This window comes from Candoia aspera, chromosome 12 (assembly GCF_035149785.1).
Source record: "Candoia aspera isolate rCanAsp1 chromosome 12, rCanAsp1.hap2, whole genome shotgun sequence".
Classification (NCBI taxonomy): domain Eukaryota; kingdom Metazoa; phylum Chordata; class Lepidosauria; order Squamata; family Boidae; genus Candoia; species Candoia aspera.
Window position 1 is genome coordinate 10838369 of NC_086164.1, and position 21922 is coordinate 10860290.

At 45.7% G+C, this 21922-nt stretch overlaps 1 protein-coding gene across 1 annotated transcript; it reads right to left on the minus strand.

Annotated features, from left to right (window-relative positions):
• Positions 1–1749: 1749 nt before the first annotated feature.
• On the minus strand, positions 1750–21452 carry XKRX (XK related X-linked). The gene is made up of 3 exons (XM_063313821.1): positions 20525–21452; positions 14194–14453; positions 1750–6464 (listed from the first exon to the last, which is right to left on the minus strand). Exons 1-3 carry the CDS (start codon positions 20896–20898, stop codon positions 5719–5721), a joined length of 1380 nt encoding a protein of 459 aa, XP_063169891.1. The 5' UTR covers positions 20899–21452; the 3' UTR covers positions 1750–5718.
• Positions 21453–21922: the final 470 nt, after the last annotated feature.

Consider the following 21922-nt stretch of genomic DNA (forward strand, 5'->3'; position numbering starts at 1 on the left):
GTATGTGGGTCTTCCTATACAATAATATTGAACACCCCTTTTTCACTGCAGGATGGCCAGTGGGATGGTGGTCATCTAATGAACTGCAGAACAAAACATTCCTCCATTTGTGCATGTCATACAGCAAGGGATTGCTCATACCAATGCCCATACAAGTGGATGCAACTTAGCTTTCTTCTGAGATACCAGTAGTTGGCTGACCTTATCTGGACTGAAAACCTAAGAAAGGTGGTGGGGTGGTGTTTGGGGTTATGGATTTTGGGGGGGGTGTTGTTTTTTTGGTGCCTTCAAGTCAATGTTGACTCCTGGTGACTGCCTGGACAAGTCCCTGTTTTCCTGGGAAGTTTTTTTCAGAAGTGATTTGCCATTGCCTCCTTCCTAGGGCTGAGAAAAAGTGACTGGCCCAAAGTCACCCAGCTGGCTTCATGCCTAAGGTAGGACTAGAATTCATCATCTCCTGGTTTCTAGCCTGGTGCCTTAACCACTACATCAAACTGGCTCTCAAACGAGATAAGGTGTGTTTAGTACTTGGATGAAAGACAACCAGGAAATACCAGAGCAGAATGCTAGAGCAAAGAGTTGAAAAAACATCCTGAAGGCAACAATAGCAAACTATTTGCACATTTTTACTTTATTCATAGATAGGATATACAACCCCAGCTCATATTTCATTGCAATGTTGAGGCACACTTATGAGAATCAGGAACTGTGGTTTTGTATCAGGAAATCCACCTCAGTATAGACTGAGATCAGTCTATTCAAATCACCTCACAAGGATCAGTTTTAGTGCTGTACTGAGAACTGAGGGGAAGAGCTTTATGGAATATGATGTATGCACTCTTGCAATATTTTGGGACTGTGGCTCTCAAGAATTCTCAGCCAACTTGGTTTTTAGATGGCCTTAGGTACTAGAGTTGTAATTCCAAAACATCTGAAGAACATCAGCTTGCGAAAGACTGGGTGCTGTGGCCTGAAGACAGAAGAACCACATCAAGCAAGACAAGGCATTAATGCTCAAACCAACCTCAATCTTACAGCTACTGGAATGGGCGAAGAGAGATATAAGCCCTCTCAAAGCTCCCTAGGAGAACTTAATAACTCAGTCCATTTTCTGGGTTCTTTACTGAAGTAGAAACCAGATTTGCACAACATGCTAAGCCATCCACCATCAATAAGCAAAGTTAACTGCAGCAGGAAAACCTTAGGTGCAGCATCTAAGGCTTGTTCTTTGCCAAAAACGGCAAATAGGGGAAACCATGTGTGAAAAAATAATAGGACTAGAGGGGATGACTTGCTCGCTGGTCTTGGGATCCCTTATTCCAGAGTCTTGGGTCTGCAAGCCTGGCTCAAATTAGATCATCCACAGCTTTGTCTGAAGTCTGCCACAGAGATATCAGCTTCCCTTGCAAACTGGGCTTGATTTCCTACTTAAGGAAAAAAAAGAGGGGGGAGAAACAATTTCTATTAAAGTGCAGGAAAATAAATGAAAAAATGCAAAAGACATTCTCATCTTTGCATTAGCTGAGGTGCTTACTGTAAGCCTTAAAAAAAAGGGTGACTTTGAGCTGTTTCCCTTCCTTGCCCAGAAGAATAGATTGGAAAAGTCAGTGTTTGCAATCCAATGTACTGTTGAAAGATGCTTTCTCAACAGGTGAATCTGGGCCTGAAAGTGTATGGCCAGTAGAGCAGAAACAAAATTTGCTCCAATCAATTATCCTCAGGGTTTTTCCCAAATGTTTTGAATCTGGGTTTCACATTTTATTAAATGTTTATTTCAATAGCTGATATTTCATAGTACTTGAGAGTTGATATGTAATTTTATTTCACAGTTGACAAAAATTGACGGTGCATGCAGTAGTTTGTAACATTTGACTATATTATAGATGGCATGGAATAATATTTGGCACCCAATCGCATTCAGTAATCAGAATGACAGCATTTGATAGACAACACACATCATCGTAAAGGTAAACTCACACCTGCGCAACACTCTATAGATTTACAATGCAAGTTTCAACTTCGAATTCTGTTTTCCAGTTGACCTTCCTTAATATCACATCATATTACCAAGTCTGCCACCCAGCGGTGTTTGTCTGTTACAGTACTAAGCTTCTTTTCAGGATATAATCAGCTACTAACTGAAGTCACACTGAACAGAGATTCTATATTTAAAAGTATGACCTAAGAAGTTTAAAATATTTCATATCAACAGGTGGGTGGGACTACTTGTATTTTTTGGCTGTTCCAACTGCATTACAAGACCTTATGCTCCACCATGCTAGGGAAAGTTTTCTTGTGTTCTTTATAAATTAGGAGAACATGGTATGATATCCTGGCACATGAGGATGTTGAGTGGTGTAAGGTACAAAGGACATGGAATGCTCACATGCATTTAGCTGGATAAGTTCCTTTTTTTTCAACAGTTAAGTTTCTCATGGCCACTTAGCTATGATTAATCTTCATTGGGTAGTTTAATAAGAGGTCCTCTGGTTAATGAAGCTTTGAGGGGGGGAGTACATCTGTAAACTTTGAGATTTCCAATCAATTCAGATGCATTACTTTTTCTGCAGATGGTGCCTTATGCCTACATACATATCCTTACTCATGCCTGAATATCAGAAACAGAAGACTTGTGCATTTAAAAACAGATACTTCAATTAGGAATAGTAACTTCGTGATCTCTTCTGAACAATGTCTTGGCTAGAACAGAACAATCTGATTTAACTCCTAAAATTGGCTGCAAATTCTAAAAGGTGGAAATCTGGTGTATTTGGAGGGTGGCTGGTTGAGACACACTGGACTAGTACAATTGTATACGGAGGTCTTCTCCCAGACATGCTAGCTTTCTATGTGTGGGGAAGTTTTGTTTTGTTTCAATAAATAACAGGAACCAGTCCAGCATATAGTCTTCAACCTCCCACCTAAAGGGGGAAAAAGAGCTTTATTTTGTAATTTTGTTTAACTCCTTGACAAGCCTTCAGAATACCCATCTTTTGAAAAGAAATAGATTTATTTAAGGCATATTTTATTTGCAGACCCTTCACGTTATTCCAAACATTTCTTCTACCCAAAGAAAAGGCAGCAAAAAGGAAAGGAATTGTCATTCAGCTCAGGATGATTTCTTACATGCAGCACTTGTCTACCTCCTAAATCCCTAGATGTATGTGGCTTCATTTAAGGGGAAAAAAGAGAAAAGCAAACAACCAGTCATGAAAAATCACATGTGAGAAGTCCCTTGGCAGAATGGCCACCCTGCAGGAAATTACGCATTAAAAAGAAATGGAGAATCAGAGAAAATAAACTGTGCATCTAGCCTTAAGATTGCATGATCCCAAAACCTGGTCTGGAAGCCTGGTTTAATCACAGAGAAAGGCAGCGAAAAAGGGCAAACAGAGGTAGAATCTCCCCTTGAGGTAAGTGATCATTCCTTGCTGGCTCAGCTGTTGGCTGGCTTCAGCTGTTCTCTGGAAGCCAACTGGAGAGGGTGAAACTCTGCCCAACGGTTGGCTAGGCTGGTATCTGCTATGCTGACTTGCACTGCCTGACTGAAAGAGACTCCTGTTCAAAATGAAGTGGAGGAAGGCAGGCAGTCTGAAGGTTCTCTGAAGCTGTGTTTATTTCAGGCTAGAGTTCTCAATTTCAGTAGCTAATGGATGCCTTGGCTGCAGAAAAGGCAACACAAATGTAATGAGGATTTAAAGAACTTAAATATTCAAATCAGGCTATTTAAAGGCCAATCCAGCATTGACTATTTTAAAGACATCCTTTTCTTCCTCCTATTTCCAGTGGAGAACAGGCAAGAAAGCAGGAAGATTTAGAGGGCTTAAGTGGCATTAATGGGACTCTCCTTGCTAATCAAAGGTGGCCTTTTCCAACCTTTATATATTGGCTGTTGATGATAGGAGTCGCAGCACAAAATATCTGGGGGTTGGAAAAGGCTGATCTGAAAACATGCCTGCCACTATACAAGTGGGAGCATCAAAAGTGCTCCAGAGAGGCCAACTTGATGTAGCACGAAAGGGCAGTTGAATTCCACTAACTGTGTTGCCCCAGATGTTCTCTTAGGCTTAGCATCAATATGTAACTTTTTCTGGCTATTACAGGCTTCAGGACCTGTAATTTTGGACCTGCTTTTCCAGGCTCCAACAAGCATTAGGTGGTCATAGGATCATAGCTCCCAATGCCACACAGCAATCCATTATGAGCAATGTCCACCATCCAATTAAAGAGTGCTGCTTCCATTGCCTACTACCTCATCCTCATCGTCCATTTTCTTTTTTTTCTTCCTTAATTATTACTACTGAAGGTCTTGTTCACCCTGCTCATTGGGACAGAAATAACCATGAAGAGGAAGGATGGGTCACAGATCAGCTTTCCATGCAACAATATGAGGCACCAAAACCCCATACAGAGTGCTCCTTTAACTCAGAGTCTGGCCTATTAGCTCAACAGAGGAGTGGCACAAAGAGAAATCAATTTGCGCAAGGAAATTGTTGGGACTGGATACATAACTCAATATGTCCAGCCCTTGTTCCTCACAGGTATTTGGACTGAAGACTCACCTGCTGGACAAGCTCATGTTCAGGAACATCCTTGCACTACATACAATAGGAAGTGTTTGGGAGGCCAAGAAGCTTAGCCAAACTGCATTGATAGACCTGAGCATTTCAACATAATGGATTTAAAAAATCACTCCATGTATATATTTGCATGGAGTACAGCCAGCTGGTTGGGAAGATCTTCACTTCCCCAGATGACAGCTCAAACTATGATAAGCTAACCTCCTCCTAGAACCATGACTTGGACATGGGATGGCCCAGTTTCCAATCACAAGTTCAACTAGTTTAACCTCAGCCCTTTCTCCCCTGAAGAACACCACTAGTAGTCAGCCACTAGCTTGGCCCTTCCAAGGCAGCTGGGAAGGCCAATCTGCTGCAGCATCCCTGAAGACCTGGAGGCAAGGCATTCAAAGCTCATCCTCCATCAATGCTGCCCCTTAGAGATTTGACATGCCGAGCTTTCAGCCTGAGCATGGATCACACAGCCCATAAATGGAACTGTGGAAACCCAAGCATAAAAGAAGGCCAAGTTCCTACAAATTGCAAAATGTTTTCCAGCACTTCAAATTGCAAAAAAAAAAAAAGTTTTCACAAGTTGTCAAATAAATAAATATAAAAGAGAAGGGCTGGGAGAGTGATTCTGAAGGCCCATTTTATCCAGCTGTTGGGAGAACTGTGGTGTCCCACAGATATAAGACACCTCCACTGGCCACTCTTCTGCAGAGCCTCCTCTTACACTAATTCTCCCTTTTAGCCAACTGAGTATCCTTCAGTTCCATGTTTTGCAAATCGGCACAGCTGAGGCAGTTCTGATGCCAAACTGCTGTCACCTAGAAGGGCAGGGCCATCCTTCAATGATGGATTTGCCCCCTCAACTAGAGTTCCTCTTTCATAACACAGAACAGTCTCCTGCTGCTGTACCTGATGCGGACTGCCCCTAGTCCTGCACCAACATCAGTAAAGAGAAAGTTTCCCCTATGGCCCACCATCATAAGTCCAGAAGGCATCACCACCAGCATCCCTGTTAATAAATTATAGCACCATGAAATTAAGGCCTATCCCATTGGGGTAAGCAGGCACCACTGCTGAGACTTGACACGATGGGGTCCATAATCACCCCATCAGCAGTTTGCTGATTATCCATTTGGAAGTTATCTCATCATACTACACTGTGCCTCACACCAGGTTCCTGAGGTGGTTCCAAATGCGCAGGGTTGGCAACTTCTTCTTTCTGGCAACAGACACAGTGCAAGAAGTCAGAGACGTTGTGTGTGAAGAGGCGGCGGCATGGATGCAGGTACTGCATGAAAAAAAGCATGAACACAATGGCCAGACAGTACCCCACAAGCAGCTGCAGCACAAGCATGGGAGTGCAGAGGTACTCGTAGATGTCTGTCTTGAAGAAGTACCAGGCCAGGATCAGCACACTGTTCTCTACCCCTCGGAACACATAATAAAAAGCTAAACAGCCCCAGTTTTGTGACCTGACAATCAAATCTCGCCTGGACAATCTGAGCTGGACAGCCGACCAGCAGAAGACATTTATGCCACCGTAGAGCAAAGTGATGGAGAACAGGACAGTCAAGGTTCCCACCCGGCTGAAGTTTTTCTCCACATTGTCAGGCAGTTGGGCCCCACTCCTCCAGAACTCAACCCATGGCAAGAAGAAGAACACCAGGAAGTTGGCCGCACCAACAGCCAAACCGTAATGTTTGAAGACAGTCCCAAAGAGAACCAAGATGGTGACCCGAGTTGAGATCTCCAAACTCCTCCATAAGATGATACAGATGAAGGCCAGTGGGCGCAGATGGATCTTGTAGTCATCATACTTGATCTGGATGGCCAGGGTGTTGCAGACCAAAGCTCCATAAGTGACTGAGAGTAAACACATGCTCATCAGGACAGCTAAAAGCGAAGAAAAAAATGAAGGGTGAGCAAAGAAGAGCAACCACTGATTTATCAACTTGTAAAAATTAGAGGTGCTGGTGTTGATACTGGGTTTGTACAATGTGGAGTGCAGAAGAATTAACATTGTGGCTGAGCATATACCATAGTTACCTCAGAGCCCCCCAAAGCTCTCCACATTGCATGGGATCAGAGAGTCTTCAGAAATCAAGAGAATGTAAGTTGGTGTTATGACTACGGATGGTGAGCAGGAGGGGGCCCCTATCCAGGGGGGAAAACGCATGCGTAGTTTAGAAGCTTTGAACTGTCCTTCAGAGAAACCCAGAACAGATCCGCCTTGAGTTTGGGGGTTTATCTGTCTGGGTTTCCCACGCTCCTTCAGTTTGGTAGGATTTTCTGTCTACTAGAGCAGTTAATAAACACTAAAGACAATCTCCTCATCTCAGCGTGGTCTTTGCTTAAGCCAGGACATCAATCCTACCAAACTGAAGGAGCGTAGGAAAACCCAGACAGATAAACCCCCAAACTCAAGGCGGGTCTGTTCTGGGTTTCTTTGAAGGACAGCTCAAAGCCTCTAAACTACGCATGCGTTTTCCCCCCTGGATAGGGGCCTCCTCCCACTCACCATCCGTACTCACAACAGTTGGTGTAATTAGACGTAAAAACATAGGGAACTCCTGCTGAAACACACGATTGGTCCAGCTAACCCAACCCAGTTTTTCTACACTGTCTTGCCCTTGGGGGACACAAGTTCAGAAACGACTGGGCTGACTCACTTCTCCTCTTTCCCTGTATTCTATTGAAACAGTTGCTGTTCAGATTATTTACAGAGGGTCAACTGGGGTCAAGACATACTAGGATGGATGGTGCAGAGGCAGATATGGTGAGGGACAGGTGTTGGATTGACTCTCACAAAAAAGGTAACCTTACTTGAGATTCAGGCCTGAAATAGCCTGGGTAGTAGCAGTACTGAAGCAGGAAGAACAAGGTCCTGAGATGGGATTTTGAATCTCTTTTCATTTGAAAATCTCCATCTGCTAGAACAGCGGTTCCCAACCTTTTTGGCACCCGGGATCGGTTTTGTGGAAGACAATTTTTCCACGGACTGGGGGCGTGAGGTGGTTTCGGGATGATTCAAGCACTTCTTCTTTTTCCCGACCTTTCTTTTTTCTTTGCGCTGTTTGGAGATAGCAGTCAATGGACTTGCTTTCTCTGACAGGAGGCGGAGCTCAGGAGGTAATGCGAGCGATGGGGAGCAGCTGTAAACACTCAGGCTGTAAATCTGCTTGCTCGCCCACTGCTCACCTCCTGCTGTGTGGCCCGGTTCCTAACAGGCCCCAGACCGGTACCGGTCTGCGGCCCGGGGGTTGGGACCCCTGTGCTAGAAAACATAATTCAGGCTTTCAAGATCCCAAGTAATCCCTGTGGAGCAGTGGTTGGTCAGCTGAAGATTCATGAGCCTATTCAGGACTGCCAGTAATGCCCAACTGACCCAGCCAGCTGTATTATTCTAAGGACCAGCTGTGATTAAAGGGCCCATCCAGGAGCGGCCCTGTTGCTAGCCCCAGCATTTATAGAGCAACCATACAAAGGGAAAAAAGTGTGCAAGTGTGTCTCAAACAGGGGTGTGAAATCCTTTAATCGTGGAAGACTACACTTCATTCGTGAGTAGTGGGCCAGGAGGGCCAATCAAAAATAAATTTAATTTAATTAAAATGAAATTGCATTCACTGAACAAGCTAAGACATCTTATACTACCCACATTCATAATTTTCCTTTCCTGCCATATTAAAAATTACAAATCAGCTGCCACTAAAAGAGACCCTGAAGGTATCCCCATAAATTCTGGGGAGCTCTAGGCTGCGTATCTTTACCTAAAATCCGCCTTTGATTGAGATCTTTCAACTAGCCAGCCCTCCTTTGGAAAGTAAACAAGGGATTCTGGCTAAAGACATAGGAAGCTTTCTCTCACACAGAGATGAAAACATGAAGAATCCGACATTTTCTTGTCAACCAGCATCAACACAGAATCATCTGGGTATTCATGGAGGGAAATCTTGTTTAGGAAAATATCAAAATGGGCCATTTCCACCCAAAATAGAATGAGCTTTAAGCTAGGGCATCTACAGCAGATCCCTGCTTAAGAACAAGTTCCGTTCCTAAGTTTGTCCTTAAGTCAAATTCGTATGTAAGTCAGAACAGTTATTCAGCATCAGTTAGTCAAATGTTTGTCTTAGTATATAGTATATATATTTACCTTTCTATATATAAAACACTTAAGAAACACTGCCAAATACACCAAAACATCTTAAACATAATAATAAGCAAAGGAGTATTGTGTATCTAACCCGAAACATTGTACTTATCTTGAATTTTTAACATAATAGTCTTTATGGCAGTCCGTTCTTAACTAGGAATTGTCCATAAACCAGGGACCTGCTGTATTAGCCACCTCCAGCTCCAAATATTGCTGTAAGAAAATTGCATTCTGCTTTCAAAATGGATATGCAAAGCAGAGAATGCAAATATCAAATGCTTATTATATGCATTTTGCATATAATTATTGGGTAGAAATCCCAGTCACAAACAAGTGCTGGAGCTGTGGAAATCAGTCTACTGCAAGAAAGTTGTCTGCAGTGGAGGCAGGGATGGGATTTGCTCCCCCAAGATATATATGCCCTCTTTTCCAGAATCTATACTGAAAGTACACAAGCAGTTAGAGGATAAATCATCTGCTAAGCTAAGCGTAAAAGAAACCAGTGAGACTGGTTGGCCAGGCAGAGGAGTGCCCTAATAAAACCAGTAACGCCCTTTCACCTTAATCCAAACCAAGTCTTGTAGCAATGGATTCCACACATGATTTTCTGTACGAAGGTGGGACTTTGTGGATTTTTTGCTCATCCATTTCTTTGACCGGAACTTAGCAAAGCCTGGCTTGAACCGTTGGATCCTCCTTTGGGCTAAATCTGCTCAGGAGGGCTAGAGAACCCTTCTAGGTAAATATGGGGGATATGCAGGATGAGGAAATAGCACAATCTGACTCTTGGCAAAGACTAATGCAAAATTTACTTTCAAAAATTCCCAAGCCACCCACATAAATTTACATTCAATGTCTATGAGCAGAGTTTCAAGTTAGTTGTGAAACCTTGTTTTATGTTTACAGGGACTCATGATACTCTCGTATCGATGCAAGTAAAAACAACACAGGATATACACACTGTGTAAAAACAAAGAATTCTCCCTGCTGCCAACTCCTGGGCAGGGGGTATGGAAGCCATATACACCTCATATATGAGGAAATATCAAATGTAACATCTATATCTCTCTGGTTTGGGAGCTTTAGACAAGGAGACTGGTAGCACCTTTTCTGACTAACACATTTCGTGAGCTTATGCTACCAGACTCCAGATTTTCATCACCCTCTTAGAACCCCTGCAGGACTGAGCTGAATTAGTCATGTGAAATTTGAGTTTTTTAAAAAAAAGACTAGTGTGTACTCATTTTATTACTACCCTTTGGCCCATGAATCTGAGTTTTATATTAATTATTTTAGTTTGTGTTTCAGTCTTCTAAGACGTCAATAAAACATCCATCATTCATTCAGGAGGAGGAAAGGAAGGGAAACTCCTGGAAGAGGTTTAGACTTATTGTCCAACACAACTGGAAGACATCAGGATGAGGCAGGCTGTTCAAAGCATTGCCTCACACTGAATCAGTGCTATGGGTGTGTTACTCGTCCGCATGTTTCCAAGCTGACATCCCTCACTGAAGGCAAATGGCAAAATGCCTCAGAGCTTTGCAATTAAATTATATGCCATCAGTTTTATAAATACTAATTATTGGAACCACACCTCTGGGAATTGCACAGAGGTCTTTATTAAGCTGGGACCACAAGAAAGTCACACCTACTAACTTATACACCTAGCAGAGGCCATGATCCAGAGACTTGATTCATAAGAATTCACCACCCAAGCTGCTAGGGATGACCTAGTCTGCTTTTTCTGGGCTTTTTCTGCAGCTTTTCGAACCCTGAATCACTGGCTCTTCTGTCTAGGCCTTTAAAAGGATTGTAGAATCATTTGGAAAAGTCCAGACTGATCTCCTGGTCTTGGCAAGCTGAGCCATGGCTCTGGCTGAAATTCTCCTTTGCTAGCCTTTAAAAGCTCCCTTGCAACATATTTCAAGGCTGAAGAACCTTTTGCAAAAGGATTGATGCAGAACAGATCCGCTCAGTTTAATTGGTAAACATTACAACCAGGATGGCGATCTCTGGGGGGCTAAGGACCACACAGAGTGTTTTTGAAAGCTGGAAGGTGCAAAGGGCAGGACCATATCAGGGGGCTGGGTTACAGCAGGAGGCTGGGGATCCTTATTGTAATATTTTAGTGCATATAGTGTCAGCTAGGGTGGGTACTGGGGAAGGCAATGGCAAACCGCCCCGCTATAGCCTGCCAAGAAAATGTCACGAAAGTGGCGTCCCTCCAGAGGGTCAGACATGACTCAGTGCTTGCACAGGGGACCTTTCACCTGTCACAGGATGGGTACAAGAGTTAAGGAGTTGAACTGGCATCTGGGAGACCCTCAGAGGGCTGTGTGTGTCCAAGAAGTTGAAGATTTCCCCTCTCTGCATTAGGCCACACAGTTTGCATACCCTCATTACTGTGGTGCTGCTGGACCACAATTCCCATCATCTCTGAGCTCAGACATGCTGGCGGAGATGCACAGACATTGGAGTCTTCTCAGATCTGATAGTCTGTCCTCCTTGGGATGACCTGAGTATCTCTCAGTCCCACAAAGTAGAGGTAGTACAAACCTTGGCCAGTTCTTCAGGGGCTAAATGGTCAAAAATAACTACTAAAATAAATGAAATGCCTGAAATCTCACAAGATCAGCTTGCCTGTGAATCTTCAAATATTAGACATTCTTGCCTGAAATATTTTAGGACCACCACAGTCTCATGGGATTTTAGCCATCTGAATTTTTCACTGGCGTTTCTTTCTGATGCCCTGGCACTTATAGGAGCTTTACCAGGCCAAGCAGTTTATCGGATGTATCACTATTAATGCATGAAATTCTTCCAATTTTCTAGTGACAGGCAGCAAAATCTCCAATATCTCACTTGGCATTTGACATCCATCATGTACTTCTCCCAAGAAGCAGCTGTCCCCAGATGGTCCCACCATAAATCCAAAAAGTGAAGTCATCTCTTCCTGCGTGCATTAATCTCTCTGTGTATATAATATTAGATGCCAGGGAAGAAGATTGTAACCTAAATGTCTCCTTAACATGCTAGCTTTCACCATGGAGGCCATCTTTTGGGAGCCAAACATTCAGTCCTTCAACGTCTCTAGTGCAGATCAAAGTGGTACAAGTCAAATTAAGGGTTCTGCTTAACTCATTACTAGAATGAGCAGAGCCAGTTCCTACTAAGAAAATTTTAAGATCCAGTTCCTGGAGAGCAACGGATTGCTTGCTTGCTACTTAATAATCTTCCCCAACCCAAAACCTCGTTTTCAGTGTTTTACCAGGAAATAACTTCAAACCAGATGCATTCCAGTCTATGAACTACAATGGCCTAAATCTCACATAGCTGGAGAGAAACTAAAAGGATCCTTTGGGCCTTAAGACAGATTCTGATTCCAAACAAGCTAAGTTTAATTTTGTCAATATTTCTAGGGAGATCCCCTGTTTCTTCTCCTTAAACACATTGGATGCCAGACTCAGGGCAGCATCCAAGGTAGTAATTTGGCTTGGATTTGCACATCATGCCAAAGCAAGGTTTATTGAAGTGTGGTTTGTTGAACAAACCCCACCAGTTACACATTCCACTAAGCCCAAGCCCTCGGTTTGATACCCATTCCCTGCTGTAGAGCTTAGAAGAAATCTTTGTTCAGTTGCTTTAATTTTATTTAGTCATTGCAGCTTTGAAGTCTGCGCTTTAAAAGCTCATCAATATGTTATCTGCAAGGATGGCTTGCAAGGATAGGAAGATATGGAGAAGTAGAGTGAATAGAACTGATAATAACTAGATCTAGTTATTTATTTCTAGTTATTTCTTGACTGGGTTTATATGCCACTCCAATCCAGCAGGACCCAGTAGCTTAAAATTCCCTTCCTACAGTAATAGGGCTGAAATATTTTTTTCTTAAAAAAAGGATACAGTAACAGAACTACAGTACGAAAGAGTAACAAAGAATGACTAGAAAACAAACACAGGAACAATGAACATCTAAACACAGCCAAGGGTGGGGTTATTAACCTACATCAAACCCCTTCTCAGGGCTTTGTTAAAAAAACAAGTTTTAACACCTTTCCAAAAACATGACTGGGGGTGGGTGGGCAGGCAGTAAGTTTAATCTTGAGAGGCAAAAGCATCCCAAAGAAGTGGAGTTGCAATAAAAAAAATATCTCGGACCCTGCAGAGGAGAACCAATGGGAAGGGACCTGGAGCAAGTATTTCCTGCCACCAGGTGTAGATGGTCCAAAAGTTAGATCCCCCTCGCTGTTATCTCCTTCTTTAAGTTCTTCTGCTTCCTACTTCAGAGTATTTTTCTGCACTTTGCATAACACTGTCAGTGTCAAAAGAGAATGGCATGATGGGCATGGATATCCATGGGATTTCACTATTTAGGGCCTCCAGTATAATTTTCATCTGTTCCCAGCTCAAAATGGTGAAAAATTATGCTGGGAATTTTCAACAGACCAGAGGGAACCCTGGAAGCGCCAAAGGCCAGGGCCACAGATTGCTTGCCTCAGACTTAGGGCACGTGAATCCATCTTTCATATGATGTACAAAACGCGTCTTGAGAAAGGAGCCCCTCTTTATTGTCAAACCACAATTTTATGTTTGATTGCTGGCTTCTGATGCCCAAGGCCTATCTTTGGTCTGAACTAAAAAAACAACACTACAACTTGGCTTATTTTTGCACTCCACTTCCTGTCCAAGCAGATAAAACCAGAACTGGCCAAACAAGCCAAAATTCCTTTGCTTAACTGCAGGACTAAGCCTGACATGTTCCTCAAATCATGATTAAAACAAATCCTGGCCTAACATTATATGCCAAAGCAGCCAGAGAGAGACAGAGAGAGAAAGAACTCTTCAGGAAGTTCAGCCTCCCAACCAGAGAGCCAGTTTGGTCTAGTGGCTAAGGTGCTGGGCTAGAAACCAGGAGTCTGTGAGTTCTAGTCCCGCCTTAGGCAAGAAAGCCAACTGGGTGACCTGAGGCCAGTCCCGCTCTCTCAGCCCAAGAGCCAATCAGGCGTGGTAGGAGAGTTCTAGTCCCGCCTTAGGCGTGAAAGCCGGCTGGGTGACCCTGGGCCAGTCCCTCCCTCTCAGCCCAAGAGCCAATCAGGCATGGTAGGAGAGTTCTAGTCCCGCCTTAGGCGTGAAAGCCGGCTGGGTGACCCTGGGCCAGTCCCTCCCTCTCATCCCAACTCAGTGCAATGCAGACCAGCCTCCTTGTGGTGCACCCCGGGCAACGTGATTGGACACGGCTAAACGGTCTACACATCTGGCTGCTGGACTGCACAAGGATTTCCCAGCAAGAAAAAGAAAACAGCATGAACACCGAGCTGCCATGCCATACGATGATTTAACAAGAAAAAGCCTCCCAACCCATTTCAGTTCTCATCAGGAGAGCAAATTAGTTCTTCCGGTGTAAACTAATTCCCACATGTGACCCCTTTAGTTTCCCTTCCCATCACATCTTTGGCCCTGCTCTGCCTTTACCTCTGCTAGTGGGGATGTACTGCTCTATTACACTGACATAAAGCTGCAGTGTGAGCTGAGGGGTGGAGCCCAGGAAGGCCTGAATGACCGCCATCCGCTTGAAAGCATTGCGGTGAGTGACCAGCCGGCGCACCAAGTGCCCCACTTCCTGCTCGACCTCGACCTCGTAGTCTCTGTGAAGATGCTTCTTGCGGGTGATGGTGACGTAGGGCTCTTCCTCCCGGCCCAGGCGGTAGAACATCACTAGGGTCTCTAAGCATCTACACAAGAGAGAGAGGAAGAGGAAAAAAATCCACTTCACGATCAATCATTGTTTGGGGGGAAGCAGATATGTTTGCAGATGAAAGCGTCCCTACTTGTAAAAGCATTTGACCTTCTGGGGACCGATCGATACTTAAGCTAGAGTGATCAATTGGTTACGCAATACAAAAATCAGTATTGGGTCATGCACAAAAGCAGAGGGTTTCACGTTTTTTTCAGGCCACGGAACCTGTTTTAAAAAAATATATCCAGAACCCCTGATCCAGAGTTCTAGTGATAGAAAATTGGCCACGTTCAAGTAAACTTCTTTACTTGTTGTCATTGATGGAACTCCATCAAGTCCTAGGGTTCAGCAGAACAGAGTTTGAAAAGGCCTGCACTAGATAACCTGGCCCTCAACCATTTGGAGTCACAGTTCCAGGAAGCTTGACTAAGGACAGCCTTCTCCAGCTTGTTGCCTTGCAAATTTGTTAGTCCTCAGCCAAAAAAGGATTGTCTGCCCTACCGCGAACAAACTCCAAGCAGCCCTGAGATGTTCACTCCATAGCGACAACCAGAACCACTCCACAGATCATTCCAAAAATGAAAACAAACCACAGGGAGCTGTTCTCCTGCCATGTTGACAACGGCATAGAACCAGAAAGCATCTGTTCAAGACAGTCCCGATTTGTGGTTTGTTGTCATGTGGCACTGGAAGTCTAGGCTTGTTCTAGAATCTTCCCTCACTTTTTATCTCCTGCTGCAGAAGCCAATCGAAACAGGCATGCTGGGCCTCGACATCCCATTTCCTAAAGCAGCTGCGCCCAAGATTTTCCCACGGTCCTAAACAAAGAGGCCGACCCGCACTCAGCTTCCCAGGCTAAGAGCGAGAGTGGAGAGCATGCGCCTTTCACGAGCAGCGCAACATGACAGACAAGAATGTGCTTTCCTCAGATTGACTCAGACCTTGAAATTCCTTGGACGGATTTTGCAAAACTCATAAATAGTTTCCCCTGAGCTGTGGGATAGCTAGGTTGGTTAAAAAAGCAGAGCAAAGAGTTGGCTAATGTCCAAATGGAACCATGATGTCATTTCTTGAGAACTGACTCAAAGGTTTGACAAGTTCATGACACATTGCAGAAAAAGGAAAAGTCTTGGGACATCTTAAGGATCTGCAAATGTCTTTCTTAGGACTTCTGCTTCTGTGGCTCATGTATCATTTCATTCTGATGCATCTGAAGAAGCGGGCCACCTTTAGGTAGTAATAAATTTGTTTGTCTTTGAGATGCCACAAGAGACTCCATTGTTTTTGACAGAAAAGGCTAATACGATTACCTGCTCAGAAAAAAATATTTATTGAAAGATACCTGTTAATCTGCCTAGAAAAATAAATGCCATGCAATCTTGAAATCAAAGTTCATACATTGTGCCAAGCCATACTGGCTTAACTGTGATTTGTTGATTAAAGTGAAATTGGCTGGGCTTGCACATTGGGCTAAACTGGATTGGGTTTATGCAACATGCCACACCATAACCCATGGTTTGCAATCTACATGAGCTGGCTCACCCAGAAGCTAAGCCAAAAGGTTTCTTGCTTAGGGCTTTGTACAGCTCAAGACACTGAACTGTTTTCTAGGTTAGTCTTCTTTTTGTACAGAGAATGGAGATGTGTCTCTTAGTTCCTCCACCTGTGCTAAACTTGAACTGTTTCCTCCCTCTTCCTCCTCCTCTTCTAAGTGCATCTTCTTTCCCTTTGAAAGGGGTTGTCCTCTCCAATGCCTTTGCCCCCCAAATCTGCTGTCCGGAAAAGGCAATATTGTAAATTCCTAAACAGAAAGAGCTGGGGCTCAAGCCTTTCCAAAACTCTACTGCTTAATTCCGGATGTGTGAGGGCTAGCAGTGGGCCCCTCCTTTACGGAACAGCTTTGCCAATTTTAGCACCAAAATTACCTTTTAGGTTGCTTCAGCTCCAACCTGACCCAACCCAAGCCGTTACTAGCGTGAACTAGCGTGAGGACTTTCATAAAAACCTTCCCGTGAGCTTGGAAGGAAAGGGAGGTGCTGTATGCAAACAGCCAGCATAGAGAAGGGTTCTCTGTTGAGTTCCTGATGCTGAAAATAGAGCCAAAGACAAGCTTGCTCTGTTCCCATCTGCAAGGGAGGGCAGGGAAGCTAAAATTGAAGGGTAGAACAGGGTGCAGAAGAGGGCTAAAGAAAGAACAAGGGAGGGGGTAGACAGTGGAACCTCCTCTCCTAGATCCAATCAGAGGGATGCTGGTTTGTTGGCTGACACATCAGATGCTACTAGAAAACAAATGCTGAGGGAGTGAGAAGATCCCACTATTGTATTTTCTGAAGGAGCATGCAGAAGAGAGGGGTAGGAGCAGACACCCACTGCAAAAGACTCAGGTGTTTTGGTGTCCCATCAAAGCTGCACTCCTCAATTCATACCCAGAATTACCTATCCGAAATTTAACTTACTGGCTGTGTTCAATGCACGTTTAATCACAGTTAAGTATAAGCCTAGTTGACACAATTAAACCATTTTTCTGGGTTGGCATGACCCAGTGGACTGTAAGCTGACAACCAAGGCTGGGATGGTTAGTTTGTGTCATGCAAACAGAACTAGAATCCTTCCATGGTGCTCTCCGTCTGTTCTGAACTTCACCTTGGTGCTGGCTAGTGATTATGGAGGCTGAACTCCAACCCAGCTAGAGGATACCACATGGGGGAATTCACAGAACTCAGCCCCGTTTCCAGCATTGGTCTGTCAAATGTCTTTGCAAACCAGGATACGAAAGCTAGGAGATCCGGCTTTTTTCAGGCTGAGTGGGCTGCAGGCCACATTCCCCCAAACAAGCAAGGCCAGAGCAAAGAAGTGGGAGAAGACAGAGCAAAATCTTTGCCTCGGTTCAAGTTTTTAAAAATGCAGCAACTATCATGATTCCTCATAATTTTAACCATCTCCTTTCCTCCTCTCAGATATAAAAAGACTGGCAACGTTTGGAGCTGGGAGGGCTGCATGCAAGATTTTCAGGAATCGCCTTCCTTTAGGGGAAAGTTTTCTTCAAATGGAGTTGGTGACCTCATGGACATATCCATGCTGTTTTTCTTGGCAGTAATAAGGAAATGGCTTGCCTTTGCCTGCTGTGGATTTGAATTGCCTTTATTTCATTTTACACTGCCAGTCCATCTTGTAGCCCCTGGAATTTCCTGACTGCAGCCAAGGTAGATGAAATTGGCTGGGGGCTGTCTCCTACTGAGACCTCTGTGATTGGGAGAGACTTTGCTTAGTTACTGTGATAAATAGTTTAAATAGTTTGGGCTAATGGACAGCCAGCAGCTGGCCTCACACTTTGAAAAAACTAAGTTCCTCCTTTTATCCATCCTGTACTTATCAAGTACAGGTAGTCCTCACTTAACAACCACAATTGGGCCCAAAATTTTGGTTGCTAAGCAGAGCAGTCATTAAGCAAATCCGACCCAATTTTACAACCTTTTTGCGGCAGTCGTTAAGCGAATCACATGGTTCCCCAATAATTTTGCTTGTCAGAGGCCAGCTGAGAAAGTAGAAAATGGCAATCACATGACCACGGGACACGGTGAGGGTCATAAATGAGAACCGGTTGCTAAGCGCCCAAATTGTGATCATGAGACCATGGGGATGTTGCAATGGTCATAAGTATAAGGACCAGTTATAAGTCATTTTTTCCAGCACCGTCGTAAGTCTGAACTGTCACTAAACAAATGGTTGTTAAGTGAGGACTACCTGTAGAGAAGTTACCTCTTTCATACATTTTGAATTTACAACCAGTCAAATACAGTGGGTCAATACTACCTGCTGAATTAGGATAGAGAGCAAAAACACTCCTCTTTGCCCTGCCCACTGGTTTCCTACAGGTCATGCCCCAAGACAATCAGATCTGTCCACTTCCCACTCAGCTGATCTGTGCATCATCCCCCAAATAACCCCTAGCACAAGGTTAATGTAGTGTTGCCTCCTAGAAAGGATCAAGGAACAGACTGGAGGTGGAAAACTAGCAGCTGAAAATGGAAGCTCAACAAAATCTGGAGGACCTCAATTTCCAACCCCAATAAAAAGGAATTTAGAGATGACTGTGGCATGAAAGAACATTAAGGATCCACTTGGAGAAATGATTGCATAGTCCAAAGGTTGAAGCCACTGCGAGAAAGAAACTCAAAATAAACCCACCTTGATTTTGTTTACTATAAGAAGGGACAGGGAGAAGCTTGAGCAGACTTTCCAGATTCTGTTTTTATACCCTACTCTTATAAAGTATTATTCCTGGAATCCCTATGGCATCTGTCTCTTGACCTGGTCTACCTTGAAAGGCTGGCCCTCTGAAATAAACTGGAAGAACTCAGCCTGCTTCTCGCTTGAGTCACAAGGCCTGTTCTCCTAGTATAACGTTTACCTTACTTTTATCTTAATTTGTAACCTTCCTTGAGAAGGTTATCAAACTGAAGATGCCTGATAACACAAGTTCTTTAAATAAATAAACCCTCATTTTAAAAAGCTGGCCAGCATCTTTCCTGGTCCTATCTCAAGTGATCTGGAAAGGACAAACTTTCCTGGCTTGTCCTCTCCTGGTTCAAAGGTTGACAAGGTATCAGGCACCTTCAGGGAAAAACGGGCAAGGATTCCATTCTCCAGATGGGTGCTTTTGATCCGGTTAAAGTAGTTATGGGCTGCTGGACCCCGTGGAAACAGGACTACAGGAAGTAGAAAGGAGGTTGGGGGAGAGTTCATAGTGTGGGTGTCATGAGTAAGGATGGGAGCCCCCTGCTCGCCATCCTTACTCATGACATCGGGGTAGAAGCCACCGTTCTCTCAAAACAACATCATGAGTTGTCATGATGTCACCAAGCCAATGTTGCAATTTTGTCAGCCTAGATTTCAAGTTCAGCATGTCATATCTTTGGAGGCGTCATGGAGTCAACAAGCAGTCTTTGATCTCGCATTAAAAAAACACAGTTGACTTGGGGAATCCTTCACATCACCAAGAAGAGAGGAACTTAGGAGCACCCATCTAAAAGGGGCCTTGCCCCCACAAAGTATGCATTGAAGAGAAACATCCCCAAAGTAATTTGCTGGACAGGCAGAGTTTAATAATCTCACTCCGCCTGAAGGGTGTCCAGCGTGGAATTCTCCTTCTTCCATATATGTCCACCACCCTCAGTGCTAGAGGCTCAGCAAAGAAGTCCTCAGCCTTCCTAACTTCAGGCATATCTTCTATTCTAGCACCTCCCCAGGACATTTGGGCATGCTAAACATTCTGGGAAGATCACATTCCCTCCTGGTGAAAGGGCAGAACCTCAACCTTCATTTCTGATCAACATTCCTCCACGGAGAACACTTCCAAACTGGAACGCCCTCTTGGCTTCTAGCAGAGCAAAATCAAGGACAAATCTCCAGAACTACACTTAGCAAAATGAGCATGTTGTGTTGTGGGGAGGCGAGGCGGGGCGGGGCGGGGGGGAACACAGCGGAGATGTGTACTGATTTTTAAAGGAAGCAAAGTCAGACACGTTCGGATCTGACAGGAGGAGGACTTTAGTCCTCACATTCAGATCAATGTTTTCCAGACTGGGTCCTGGCTTTTGACCCCTCCCAATGCCTGTCTTAAAAAGCACAAGCGGAACATGCAGATCGCTTAATTTTGGCTTGTACTGGTCAGGATGCAGGCTGGGTCCCTGATTTAGCATCCAGCCAGCTGCTATGATTGACAAAACCCTGATTCGTTCTTTGGTGCAATGTGTGGACCTAACCCATTAAACTATGCTTAAATAAACCATGGCTTAGTGTAGTGAAAATTCAGAATAGGGCACTTTTACATTCAGAAAGGCTCCCTGTCCACACAACCCACCAAGCATAACTTCTCTAGTTTCTCGCCCGCTGCAAGCATCCCAGTGTATTTGGGAGACAACTCAAAGCTGGCTGTGGATTCTGGGCAGGGCAATTCCCACACAGCTTGGGGAAGAGGGCCTCTTGGACCCTGCTTGGTGCTCTGCTGCTGGAGCAAAGTGGAGGAGCAAAGTTTTGGAAGGGCAAGGGGTTCCCACCACTCACCTGATGAGAGGGCCCAGCAGCAGCAGGTGCATGAAGAGGACGAAAGGCTTGTCGCTGGCCAGATCCCGGTTCACAAAGATGAGGGTGAGCTGGACCATGACGGCCGAGAGGAGCAGGAGGAGGAGAGTCAGGAGCATCCGGTAGCGGTCACTGGAGTGACTGTAGGAGACAGTCATCAAGCAGGCCGACACAAGCTCCCCGCAGTACAAGAGGGTGGTGAAGATGATGCCCACCGGTGGGTTGGTCTTGGTGACCACCTGGGACGCCACTCTGCGCAAAACCTTGCGGGGACGGTTTCGGGCCCTCCCGAGGGCAACATGGTCGGAGCCTTCTTCCCAGGAGGAGTCAGTCACCGCAGCCCTCCCGGGGCCCATCCCTCTTGCAGCTTCTCCAGCCCGGGGCTGTCACCCAGCCCGCAAAGGAGCCTCTGGCTGGGACTGTGAGAGGAGGTGCCCGGGCTCCCTGCTTCTGGAAAAGCCTCCCTTTGAAATGCAAGCGAAGCTCCTTTTCAGCCACTTTTCAGGGGGGAGTCCAGACGGCCGAGGAAACGGCCGGCAGGGCAAGAAAAGCGCCCCAAGAAGGCGGCGGCGCCGGTAGCTTCCCGGTTTCCAAGCGCGCCCATTTCACAGACGGAAGAGCGAGACTGAATCCGCGGCTAGTCCCAAGCGCCGGGCAGCACAGCGGGAAGGGCGGGAGGGAGGCGGCGCCCCGCGAAAGCTGCTGAACCCGAGCGCCGGCCAGATGGCGCCGAGAGGCAGATCCAGGTGGGAGAGAGACGCGCACGGGGTGGCTCCCGGGCCGCTTCTCCCGCGGCGCTCCGGCTCTCGGCAGACAGGCGAGTCCCTGCGGGCCGGGCGCGGCTGCCCGCTCGGAAGCCGGCTTCTTTCCTCCGGTTTCTCGCAAGCCCAGGTGGGAAGCCCGGCCCCCGAGTATCGCGGCTTCTCGGGCAGGCGTGCCCTCTCTGGAACAGAGCCCCGGGTGCGCAGCCGCCTCCTCGCCGGGCCGAGCAGGGCGCAAGCGACGCCGGGGCTCGGCAGCTGCCGTGAGCGGAGGCTGGACGGCCACGCGCTCCTCCGTCCGCCCGCTCCCTTGGTACGGAGCTGGGAAAACAGGTGTGTGGGCGGCGGCCCTGGGTCCTAGCGCTCGCCCGATCCAGCCCCAGCCTCCCTGCCTCCAGTCGCGCGGAGTCCCTCGGTCGGCCCCTGGTCTGCCTTCCGGACTTGCCAGGCGGGCGAGAGGTACACAGGCTCACCGTGTACGCACGCCCCGCTCTCCCTGCCTTGGCTTGGGCTGGGGGTAGGTTTCACCGGTTGGATTTCAGACTGCTTAGCGGCCCTTACGGGTAGGTGGAGGAGAGCGGCTCTTTGCCTGCCTCTGCGAAAGTGGGAGAGAGCCAGT

Excerpts from the sequence above, each read along its gene's own strand:
- XKRX (XM_063313821.1), bottom strand. The coding sequence starts at position 20,898 with ATGGGCCCCGGGAGGGCTGCGGTGACTGACTCCTCCTGGGAAGAAGGC. Across the intron at positions 14,454-20,524 it reads CTGCTGGGCCCTCTCATCAG|ATGCTTAGAGACCCTAGTGA; the intron begins GTGAGTGGTGGG and ends TCTCTTGTGTAG. Across the intron at positions 6,465-14,193 it reads GTACATCCCCACTAGCAGAG|CTGTCCTGATGAGCATGTGT; the intron begins GTAAAGGCAGAG and ends CTTCGCTTTTAG.